This window comes from Triticum dicoccoides, chromosome 6A (genome assembly GCF_002162155.2).
Source record: "Triticum dicoccoides isolate Atlit2015 ecotype Zavitan chromosome 6A, WEW_v2.0, whole genome shotgun sequence".
In the NCBI taxonomy this organism is placed as follows: Eukaryota; Viridiplantae; Streptophyta; class Magnoliopsida; order Poales; family Poaceae; genus Triticum; species Triticum dicoccoides.
Genome location: NC_041390.1, coordinates 1,702,566 through 1,715,558, shown reverse-complemented (window position 1 = coordinate 1,715,558; position 12,993 = coordinate 1,702,566). Strand labels below are relative to the sequence as shown.

Below are 12,993 nucleotides of genomic sequence, written 5' to 3'. Positions count from 1 at the left end.
AAAGCCTCAGCCCTTCATTCCTTGCTTTTCGGCTGGTGTACGCCTACTCATTCATATTCTTGGACTGGTAAATTGTTTAGTATGGTATAAATGTATCATACATGTACTGGCGAGTTCGCTTTATATATATTTTTTGTTGGAAATATCTACCAACATATTCACATAAAGCTATTGTATTTTTTTCAATACTCATCATCAGTATTTTAAATATGTAATCCTAAATATCCAACAATTTTTTATGTATTATAGTCACATCCGAATGTTACCTTCATAGTTTTAGGAAAAAAGGTTAAACATTTTGTCCTGTACAAAAAATAGCAAAAAAAAACAAAATGAAAACCAAATGTTACTGCAAAATGTCAACCCAATTTTTTTCACCGATGAAAAACTATTGCTTTGTCTCGTGTGAAAATTGTCAAGCATACTGGCAACACTAACACGAACATCCACAAAAATATTAAGACTACTTTAAAAACATTTTACCACTTTTTTCTTTGGTACAATGCCCCTCATGTTTTATTCCATGTATTATTTTGCAGAAATCTTTAAGAAAGCACAGAGGCTCTAATAAATTGTTTTAAAGATAAAGTATATTAGAATTTATGGGATTCCACTTTAAGATACTGTCCTCGTCAGTATTTTATCATCACATCCGATTACAAAGATAAAAAAAATGATGGTTGCATTAAAACCACAATCGCCAATAGGTATGCATTAACATACTCTCCTTGCTGGTGACATATTTTTTATTCCATGTATTATTTTGGAGAAATCTGTAAAAAGCAGAAAGGTGCTAATAAACTGTTTCAAACATCATGATATATTAAAATTTATGGGATTCCAGTTTAAGATACTCTCCTCGTCATCACATCCGGTTATAAAGATAGTGAAAGACGGTCTTCTCTAGTGCATAGTCCTAATGAGTTCCTTGGTGCACGGTCAGACTGAATTAGAAAGATGGGAACACAAAGTCAAGTAAGCTGCTGACATTTCTCTAAAGAAATAGTAAGGTCTGCCATCATATACGATGTCATCCTCTATTGCTGTCGGGAATCCTATCTTGCTGCCATAGCTTGTGATATGAACATTCCTTTCTGCAGTAGTTTGCGAGACGGATATGTGCTTTTTTTTCTCATGATTTTCAGGAGCATTTTATCTTACAAGCTCCAAATGTTTGCACGTATGTAATATGACATGTATTCATACCTGTTTATACGTGACCAGTTGACCGTTGTACTGATTATTGTCCTGAGTAATATCGGAGTCTAAGAAATAAGGAAGACATATTTGTTCAGTTGATTGATTTATGTGGATCCTATATCAATTCCAAATTGCTAATTTTTAGTTTTTATACCAATTCCATAAAGTAGGACAAAGAAGTGCTAGGCATGTAGGTAATAAAAAATTAGTTCTAGGGAATAATAAGAGAGCGGTATAAATCAAACAATACACGCACCTGACATGATTGATATTTCACGTATCTAAATATAATCCTATTCATGCCAATAAAATAAGTGATACCTAGGTATTCTTTTATGATGGTGTACGTCAAGACATAGTTAAGTAAGTTATAAAAAATCATAGGCTTGTCAAGACACAGTCAAAACATGATATATACACGGATATTTGTTTCACAAAGCTAATGTTGAGATGTTGAAAAATTATATAGACTATGTTGTATTATACAAAAATAGGTGTGTTAAAAAACATATACATATTATGTTCCAGTACGTACCTAGATATCCGGAAAAAAATTAAAAAGTAGCTACCTAGCTAGCGGTGGCTGTGATCGATCTTCACTCTGCTGGTTGCAAGGTAAGTCTTCTATCTACTCCCTCCGTCCCATAATACAAGACGTTTTTTGACACTACAGTAGAGTCAAAAGGCGTCTTACATTATGGGACGGAGGGAGTATCTTATCTATACCTACTAATAAATCATGGTGCGTTTTTTCAATATTTTTATTCGTTCACCGTCGAAAATAATTTTTATGTATATGAGGTGGTACTAAATTTTTGTGCATCTACTGGAAAAGACAAAAAGTTTCTCCAGAATTCCGCAATTCGGCCGGGCGCACTCCAGCCCAACAAAGCCAACCCAGTAATTATCCTGCCCATGCGTTAAAAATACCTTATTTGCTGCACGCGGCGACAAATAGTTGAAGGTACGCACAGGTCGTCTAAGATTGGCCTGGCCCGTTGCAACTACATTTTTGTGCCTGTGTTTCGCTTTCCTTTTCCCATTTTTTATTTTACTTGAAATAAAAACACACTATATATATATATATATTCAGAATTTATTTTTTTGTTCAAATACCCAAAAAATCAGCATTACAACATTTTATTCCTGTTTTCGAAAATATTAGAAACTTAAAAAATCTGGTTTCGGAATTTCCTCAAAATTTTAAAAATGTTTCCATTTAAAATAGATTCTATTTTTGAATTTTTCCAGATTTATTTATAAAAATAATATTTTATAAAATGTTCAATATTCAAAAAATATTTCTGTTCTAGTGAAAAGTTCACAAAAATAAAATAATGTTTGTGTCTAAGAAAACATTTTTTAAAATTGTTCTGAATGTTCTCCTTTTGAAAAAATCAATAATGTTGTGTTTTTATAAAAGGTTGATGGTTTCAACATGTTGTTCTTGAATTTCAATAACTATTCCTATTTCTATTTTTTTGTGTTTTTCCAAAATTTTATGGAATTTTCAAAAAATAAATGTTCACACTTTTTAAAACTGTCCGGGCTTTCAAAAAAAATTAACACGAGCACTAAAATAATCAAGGAGAATAAATCGTCGTAATTAAGGGACATTCATGCCTGATTATGCTTGTGAGAGAGGATTTATGCGCAGCAATTAGTAATTCATCCGGTTACACCGTCGTAGGACCGTGTCCCGATGGTCGTCACACATCCACCAAATGAGGAGGCATGCACAACCTCGACATGGAGGCGGACGTGAAAGAAAAAGGCATGAGTTGGGTGCTCGCCACCACGCCTACCAACCCCACCACTATCAAGATTTCATGGGCCAAACATGTCCAGTGAGAAGACCGCAACTCCTTGATGCTTGTCGTAAACAAAATATCTCTCTCATTGCAACGCACGGGCATATGTGCTAGTATAATGTCATGAAAAGTACATACCTAGCTAGCTCTTGCTTTGATTGATTTTGGCGTCAGCGTTGTCAGCGACGGCGGCCGCGTGCATGAGGACGTCGGTGGCGTCCACATGGAAGAGGTAACATGAGGCGTTGTGCAACCCGAGGCTGCCGATGCGCAAGCGTATGCTGAAGAAAACATGGCTGTGTCTATGGTGGCGCTCGAGGATGTATGGGAGAGTTGGGAGGCTGCGTACTTCGACGACGGCCGGCAAGGAGATATAGATTGGGAGTACGTGAACCTATGTTTTATCTTTATTTTTGTTATTTGTTTGTCTTGGAGTTGACCTTTTGTTAGATTTGAGATAAGGAAAACTAATCTAGAGCATCTACGGGATTTGTTTTGGGCTTCACGAATCTGTTTTTCCTTTTGTGCTGTTATTTTCCATGGAAGAGTCCGTGTATGTTTTTCCTTCCTTTGCTAAGAGTCCGAGTATGTATGGCCTTGGGAGGCCGGCCGTACTTCTTTTTTTAAACACAGCCGGTTGTACTTATTCATTTTTGTTATGGTTGAAAACTTATTTTTGTACGTGACACCTTCAATTGGTTCTATCTAACAATATTTGTATGTAACGCTTATATGTTTAATCTCAGCCTTTGATATCTAAAATTAATGTTCAAGATAATTTAATCTGTGTGGATGAACATAATGGCTTGTTTGCCTCTTGTCTTAATAATTATACAATAGATATCAAAGTTCACAACAGAAGGTTCATAAAAAGGCCCTTCTTTAACATGATAGTAGCATGCCAACACATATTTCACTGGATGACTGTTAAATCAGTGCAAAAAGTAATGAGTAAGTAATCACTGGATGTGCCCACCTTTGTAGCAATGTCATGCAGTAAAACAAAAATGACCAGATTGGTCAATAGCCTATAACTAACTAAAATTCATCCACACAAATGAGCCAGCATCAGAGAAGAAGAATAGTGAACCAGAGCAAGAGAGAAGAGCACTACGGGGAAAATAGCCTACAATTAGGTAAAACCCATCCACACGAATGAACCATATCATTGCGAGCCAGTATCAGGCTTCTTTAAGTTGACAGTTGATTCTGCCATCACTACCACTAGAAAAGAACCTTGGGTTCCATGCTGTATCCAACAAACAGGTGAAAATGTCATAACCAGGCGAATGCAAGAGATATTTATCAGTTGTAGCATGGCTGGAGAAAAGGGAATTCATTCAGGAATCAGGATAAACTGCTAGCAGAGAAAGAAGAATTTCCATCCACAGCAAAAACCAGCAGAAGAATTTCCACCCATCAGCCATAACTCTTAAGAATGAACGAACAGGGTCAGCTATTATCAGCTTCTATTTCAGTTTCTGGATCCAGCAGTTTATTGTATAACATACATAGTACAAAGAATGGGATGAATTATTAACACCTACAAGTTACCAATGAGGGGACATTTTGGCGTGCGTCTTCCACTCCCAGGCACCGTCGGTCGCGATGCTGTCCAATATGGCAGCCTGATTACTGTCGCCAGCAGCGAAATATCGGCAAACCACGACCAAGACAACTTCTGAATTGATGGTGAACCTGAAACATCCTTGTGACAACATGGAAGAGCAACATTTGGTTAACTTGAATGGCCTTTACACCAGGACCAGGACCAGGACCAGGACACATTGAACCTGCAGCAGGAGAAACATTTCTCGGTCCATGGCTAATGTTGTTGCTGCTGATGTCTGTGACTGCGAGCAGGAAAGAGGCGGAGACGCCTCCTCGCTTGGGTCTTGCTCCTGGTGGTGGAAGGGGTGCGGTGGAAGCGCAGCATTCCGGTGTCGGGGCTCCGGCGGGGCGACGGGCAGTGGACGCTGCTGCTGCGGCCGAGCCAGTAGAACCTCCTGAGCAGGGAGTCGCGGCGGCCGGCGCTATGTACATGCGCGTGCAGCGAGTCTGCCGGCGACACCTCGGAGTCGACGCCGCCCGCGGACGACGACACGGAGTGGCTGCCCCCGTTGACCCGGGCCGCGGCGTGGCCCTGCGCCCGGGACCTCGCCGCGGCGTCCGTCTCCCGCCACGACTGGGAGGACAGGGATCTGCTGAGGAAGCCCGCCACCGGGTTCGCCGCCCGGCGGGTGCGGTCCCACCACGGCCTGAGCGAGGCCTTGCTTGAGCTGGGGTGGAGCACGAGCGCGGAGGCCGAGGCAGGGGCGGTGGTGCTGGACGCGGCGGCGGCGGCGGCGGAGGTTGAGGCGGAGGCGGAGGCGGAGTCGTTGGCGTCCCAGGACTGGCGCGAGGGGAGCCAGGAGGCGGGGTCGTGGCCGTGCTCGCAGCAGACGATCCACTCGCAGGACTGCCGGAGGGAGCGCTTCCGCTGCAGCGGTGGCGGCGGCTCCGGCTCGGCCCTGGGCTCGGGATCTTGGTCTCCAGCTCCGACCGGCGCGGGCCGGTCCTGCTGGTCGTGGAGCTGGAAGAGCCGGAGCAGCGTGGTCCGCCCCTCCCCCTCATGAGCCGCCGCCGCGGCCGGGCGAGGAGGAGGAGGGGGAGGAGGGGGAAGGGGGGACGGGGAGGGGGCCGGGGGCGTGGCCGGTAGCGCGGCGGCGGAGAGGCGCTCGAGGAGGCAGGCGGAGCAGAAGCCCGTGAAGGGCGGCTGCGACGGGTGCCTGGCGCACCGGGACAGGTCGGGATTCATCGCCCGCCGGCCACCGCCACCGCCGCCGCCCGGGGGCCGGAGGCGAGACCAATTCCGCGGCGGGGAAAGGGGATCGATTTGGTTTGACCGGACAAAGGCTAGGGCTTTGACCAGCCCGCCGCTCCCAGCTCAGTCTTCACTCTCAGTGGGTGTGGTGTGGTGGGGAATCCAACTGGAAGTGGACAGACAGAAAGGGGGAGAGCCGTTGTGTCCTTGGCTCGGCTTCTCTCGCTGCCAAGTGGGCCCGCCCCTCACAGCACAACGGCTCTCTCAGCCACCCTCCCACAAACACAATCGCAAAAGCCACATGGAAGGTTGGAGAGCCAACTCGGAGCGCGATACGCAACACAGTTCAGCCGAGACTTTCCAACCACAAGCCCCGCTCGTCCAAAAGGGACCCTCTCAGGGCTCATGGCCACGACTGGCTGAGCTAGGTCGATTCGCTTGCCTCTAGCTCGATCGTCGATCGACGGGCGAAATTGTAAGGAGCGGGGGTTGCCCATGAATGGAAGCCGTGACAAAGGATGAACAAGACGTAGATTGAAACAAAGGTCCGATTGATTGATTGATTGGTTTGCGGGCTTCACTTTACAATCGGCCATCACCCTTTACATTATATGGCCTTTCCGTGTAAGTCACTGCCGCGTATATGTTCGTTTTACGTGTTTGTGTGTGTGTCCATGTCCATGGACGAAGTTATTGCCTTGGCCTTGTTGACTCGGGGACGACAGTGTACTACACAGTGGGCGGCTCGTTTACAAGGAGCCCAGCAATAGGCCTGTCCAAGGGCCAAGAAGGCTGCTCGGTGCCACAGGAGTTGTTGGGATTCCGCAAGTATAAGGGTGAAGCAGAACGGGAGCAATATGTCCCTCAGTTAGAGAATCAATGTTATCAATCCACTAGGAGTCTCTCGAGCTAACAAACAAACAAACACACACACGCTAGTCCCCAACATGACAAGAGGGTTGTCAATCCCCTTGTGTTCCTAGTTACATGATTAAACTGCAAGTGGTAGAGATAGTTTGTATCAATGTAACATGGCAAAAATAGAAGTAGCAATTTTGCAAAAGAACTTAGTAACGGAGAATAGACCTAGTGGGCATAGGTTGATTAGTGGTATATTTCTCAAAAACAGGCAAATGACATGGTGAACAAATTACAGTTGGGCAACGAGAAAATTGCAATATTTATGACTATGATCATTTACGGCACAATCTCATATAGGCATTACATCCGTGATAAGTATACTGTTAATCCAATTGCATCTACTACTAATACTCAACCGCTATCCAGCATGCATCTCAATGTATTAAGTTTGCAAGGATCAAAGCATCAATAAGCAAGATGACATAATGTAGACACGAAGACATCAATCAATATGATGAAACCCTGTTGTTTTATCCTTAGTGGCAATAATACAATACGTGTTTTTCCCCTTTTTTTCACTTTGTTATATCGCCACAAGATTGAACCCACAACAAGACGCCACTTCCTCTAAATAAAAACCCATCAAACTTGACCAAAAAATTAATAGATGAGTAGCATCTCTGAGAAGCTACATTATCGATCAGAGTAAAGCTCTAATTTTGAAATTGTGTTACACATAATTTTTCTGATTGAAAAAAGTCAGTACAATTTGGAAACACTTCTTAAAGTAGAATGGTGATAATCCAACTAATAATAAATAGTACCGCTTGGCATGAGCGGTTCGCTATCCCAAAAAGCAATCAACAACTAATAATAAATAGTAGTTAGTAATTTGCATTTATTTTTATCCACCATAAGCACGAAGATTTGTACAAAACAAACCTATATATAGGAAGGTATAATACCATGCTTATTATACAAATTAATGTCTCAACTGTTTTACAATGGAATGGGATCTCTCTCGCTCTATCTCTCCCTATATATACATGATTATGTGAGGGTGGAAAAATCATCTTGTAGATCTCCTGAAACAAGTGTCCCTATAGCGTCGCATAATCTAGATGGACAAGTACCCTACTCCCATCCATGCGAGAGTCCTACTGCAGGCTCTACTTCTTCTTCTCATATGTCATGCAACTACAACACAATCTAAGCGGGGGATACGAAATAGTTAGTTCTACTTTTGATAATATTTACTCTTTACAGTACGTATACATGTGTAACAATTTTCTTATTTTTTCTTGAAGTAGGTATTTTGCTAGTGCAGGGGGTTGTTTTTCCCCCATGTGGTGGTTCTTTATTAATCAATCCAAATTCATACTAATGTCCATTGTTTATTTGTTAATTCCATAGGTCGAATCATCGATGGCATCGATAAGGATAAGATCAACTTACACGGGTTGTGCGTTATAGACAAACCAGTCCTTGGTGACTACTGTTGCAAAGTGACGAATCAGTGTTACATAGACCTTCCGTCATGCCTTGCTGAGTGCAACAAACCTGCAGACATGGTGGCCATGGAAACCCCTCCTTCACCTACCCTATTCCCGTCAAATTGAACTTTTGATTGGATAAATAATGTATGATGTGCAAAAAAAATAAAAATAAGTATCTCTGTTGTCGTTATATTTGTCATGTTGCGGTTTCATTTTGGGCAGCAGTAGAGAGTAGGAATCTTCGGGAATAAAAGTTTAACTTTTTCTTTTTCGTTGGATAGAAAATGACCACCCGAGAACATGCAGGATTTTCCTTCTTCATACGAGCAAATACTTCCGTGAAATATGTCCGCTAAATCATCCATCTTTAGAAATTGTGAAGCCTACTTTACTATATTGGAAGCATTTATTAGCTGTGAATAATAGAAATATTTACTTCAGGAAACTACAGCTTGCATGTAGTATCTATCTATATCTTTATACATACAAATGGAGTATAGCAATACCCAAAGGGCTAAATCCAATTAATCTCGACCATTAAACTTGGTCCCCAATGAACGAGAGTGCTCCAATCGTGGGCACTCAACATGTTTAGCATGCATTAAAATATCATACTAAATATCATTAACAACTCTAGTTATATAATTAACGCGTAAATAATATTCTACCTAAAATATATGACATGAGGCGCAGTCAATTTTGCGGCGGGGAATGGGGATCGATTTGGTTTGACCGGAAAAGGCTAGGGCTTTGACCAGCCCGCTGCTCCGCTCCTACCTCAGGGGCTTAGTGGGTGGGTAATCGAATTAGAGAGAGAGAAAGGGAGAGATGAGAGAGAGTCGTTGTGTGTTTGCCTTGTTATGTCTCGCTCCTTCCCACACATACCTCACTGCGAAGTGGGCCTGCTCCTCCCGGCACAACGGCTTTCCCATCCATACTCCCACGAACACAATCGCAAAAGCCACATGGAAGATTGGAGAGCAAGGATGATGAACCGTAAGCGTCCACGCAGGCCAACCAAAAGCGCGATATGCAAGAAAGACCAACCGGAAGCGTGATACGCAAGACAGTCCAACCGATACTTCAACCGAAGCATGACAAAGGAAGAAGAAGACGTAGATTGAAACATAGGTTGATTGATTGATTTGCGCGCTTCAGTTTACAATCGGCCGTCACCCTTTTACATTGTATAAGGTGGTTGGCCTTTCTGTGTTAGTCACGGTCGCGTACATGTTCGTGTCCGCGTACATGGACGAAGTTATTGCCTTGACCATGTTGATTCAAGACCGACGATGTACTACACCGGGGGTGGCTCGTCTACAAGGAGCCCAGCAACAGGCCTGTCTGAGGGCCCAAAAGGCTGCTCACTCCCACATGAGTTTTTGGGATTCTCCCGAGTATAAGGGTGAAGCAGAACGGTAGCAAGTATTTTTCTCAGTCAGATAACCAAAGTTATCAATGCACTAGGAGTCTCCCGAGCTAATAAGGTCAACAGTAGTTGCGCAAAACACACATACACAGACACTCATCCCCAACATGGAAAGAGGGTTGTCAATCCACTTGTCTAGTTACAAGATTAAACTACAAGTGATAAAGATAGCTGATAGCAATGTAACAAGACAAAAAAATAGAAGTAGCAATTTTGCAAAAGAATTTACTAATGGAGAATAGACCTTGGGGCCATAGGTTGACTAGTGGTATCTCTCTCGTAAACATGCAAATGGCATGGTAAATAAATTACAGTTACACAACAATTAAATCACAATATTTATGATTAGATTATTCATAGTACAATCTCATATAGGCATTACGTTCGTGATAAGTAGATCATTGATCCACCTGCATCTAGTGCTAATACTCCACCACAAAAACGCTATCTAGCATGCATCTCAATGTATTAAGTTTTCAAGAAACAGAACATCACAATAAGCAAGATGATGATGCGGCTTGAACTACGTCAGTATTTCCTCAAAGAGAAAGGGATGATGCAGCACAGCTACGGTAGGTATTTCCCTCAGTGATGAGACAAAGGTTATCAAGCCAGTAGGAGAACCACGCAACACCATGTAAACAGCTCCTGCACACAAAGAACAAATACTTGCAATCCGACGTAAGAGAGGGGTAGTCAATCTCTCAGGGGTAAAAAGATAGATAAAATTGTATAGATTGAATAAATAGATCTTACGGGAACACGAGATAAATTAATAAATAAAAATTACAACAAGGTATTTTTGTAATTAGGCTGGCCCGTCTCTTTCGCTAGGCCCAGTCCCCGCGCATATTTCGCGTGGATTCAAGTGGAGCGCTAGTTACTTATCATTGTTATATGAGAATCGGCAAAACTAGTTTCAGTCACATGCTATATATTTTCGATCCTCTGAATTCTCGCTCATACCCGATGGTGGCCGCGCTTATGACCTAGGGCTCCTGTGAGCTTCCAAGATCTGGAGAGATGGACTAGCGCAAGGTGTTGAACAAGATCCCATGACGGCGGCAATCCTTGAAACAATGGATCAATGAGCGCATGCGCATGAGGTAGAGTATAAGGCTACACACGCATGCATGCAAGATTCTCCCCCTTTTGCTCATCTGTCACCCTCCTTGGCACGCACGCGCATATGATATAGTTCTAGGACTATTGGTCGTCGGTGCAGGCCTCGAACATCTGTCCACTTGTTTTTTTTTAAAAAAAACACCCCATATATTAATTAATAAGCCAAATAAAAGTTCTTACAATCATTCGTTACAGCATATACCACGCAGGGCGGAACAGAATTAAAAAGATCCCATCAAACCTGGTACTAAAGCTAAACTTAGCAATCTCATGTGCCATCCCATTGGCAGTCCGACTTATCTTTGCAATATTAAAATTTTGGATCATCCTAGATATACTCATAGCCGCATCCATCAGATCAGCCAGAGGGGACCTGTCAAGCTTCTCAATTGCAAGAAACGCTTAGCATCTGTCCACTTGGTGATTGCTGGATCGAGAAGACGGCAATGTGATGACAGGGGCGTATCAAGGGCAAATTTTTTCTGCCAACTCAGCCTAATGGGTTGGGCCGGCCTATTAGTGATGTTATCAGAATGCTTAGCATTTCCATCGGTGCTTTTTGTCATTGTCAGAAATTCGGAGCGGTGCAAAATGTCACGAATCATAAATTGATGGTTTTCGCTAATTGTGAAACGAATGTGGTGGTTCTATGCATTTAACTCCACTACCGTAGCCCCCACCTCACTCCCACTAAACTTGAGGAGGGCGATGTATATGGCGCCGATGGTTCATGGATGGATGTGCTTACCTTAGGTTGGTGTTGTGTTTGCTGCACCTGCACGGGACCACCCTCGCGGCGTCTCTGTGACTCTATCATGGGCCCAACATGGGAAGATTGCAACTGTCACAGCACGATCTAAGGGCATCTCCAATAGATTGTATGTTTGTCTTGTTGATAAAATGTCCATGTCACCAACAAACAAGCTATCATACAAATACTTTAATAGGTTGTATCTAAGCTATCCAATAGATGATGAAAAAATAAATGTGATTACTCTTTATTTTGCTTTGAAGCTTGTGCAAAGGTTGTTGGTTATTCTACATACAGCTTTGCTCTTTCTCCATATTTACTACATGACATATTATCACTATGTCCTAAATGACAAGTTTACCAACACTTATCTTATAGCTGTTGGAAATGCCCTAACCACCGCGTGGAAGCTCCACAACTACTTCCATGGCCGGCAGGCAGCTTCACGCTTTCTCTTGGGCACTCCAACTCCCTTCCATTACCTGGATGGAGGATCCATACCCCCGTGCGTGCTTATATAGTCCCATCATGGATTAAGAGGGTGTTTGTTTCCAGGGACTTATTGGTCCAGGGACTTATTTATAAGTCCCATCTAAACCAAACAGGAGGGACTTATAAGGACTTAAAGTGGGCATTTGGGACTTATGAAATAAGACTCTCAAGGAGGGACTTATAGGGACTTATAGTTGTAATATGGTCTTATAGAGACTTATAAATCCCATGAACCAAACAGGTAGGGACTTTTTAGGGATTTGGGACTTATAAGTTGGGACTAAAAAAAGTCCTAGGACTTATGAATCAAACAGGGCCTAAGATGGATGGATGAGAATTCACATGGGGTGCTGGAGGAGCTGGCGTACCTCCGGCCGGTCAAGATTGTGCTCGTGGTTCCGTGTTGCCTTGTCACTGACTCCTGTGGATAGGATCCTAGACGGGAACGCTGCTGGACCACCGGTCGTCTGGCCAATCGGCGCAAAGTCAGAAGACCTCACATGCAAGGCCTTGTCGTGTCGCATCGGGCAAGGATGGAGGGGACAGGGATTACCTAGAAAAGTCAACTTCTCAGCCCGAACTCAAATGAGCTTGGGTGGACAGTAAAATCAAAAAAAATCTGCATTTTTTATTTGTGACAAACATTGACAAATTATCTATGGGATTGCAAAATTTCACCATGAAAAACACATTTTTGGAAGTTTTGACCGGAAAAAAACAAATTCACTGCTTCAAAATGCTTTCGAAAGTACAATTTTCAGTATATCAATTTTGTTTATTTTGCCACCCTTCCAGGAAAGCAATTCCTTGATGAAAATTTGCAAACTCTTCGAAAATTGAGATTTGAGAAGATGGGGCGGTGGCGCGCCGTGGAAGGCAGACCATCGCGGTGGCCGGATCCGGGGACGGAGGCGGTGCACTGGCCGGATCAGCCAGCGGAGGCGGCGCGGCAGCCTGTTCCAGGGGCGGAGGCGGCGCGGTGGCCGGTTTCGGGGGCGGGGGGCAATCAACGCAGGTGGCGGAAG

At 43.3% G+C, this 12,993-nt stretch overlaps 1 protein-coding gene and 1 long non-coding RNA gene across 2 annotated transcripts; one reads left to right on the top strand and one right to left on the bottom strand.

Annotated features, from left to right (window-relative positions):
• Positions 1-4,704: 4,704 nt before the first annotated feature.
• LOC119314354 (RNA-binding E3 ubiquitin-protein ligase MEX3C-like) lies at positions 4,705-5,962 on the bottom strand. Its single transcript, XM_037589080.1, has one exon. It carries the CDS (start codon positions 5,806-5,808, stop codon positions 4,837-4,839), a length of 972 nt encoding a protein of 323 aa, XP_037444977.1. The 5' UTR covers positions 5,809-5,962; the 3' UTR covers positions 4,705-4,836.
• Positions 5,963-7,760: 1,798 nt separating this feature from the next.
• LOC119319550 lies at positions 7,761-8,435 on the top strand. The gene is made up of 2 exons (XR_005154518.1): positions 7,761-7,905; positions 8,089-8,435. It is a non-coding gene; the product is annotated as an uncharacterized LOC119319550 (long non-coding RNA).
• Positions 8,436-12,993: the final 4,558 nt, after the last annotated feature.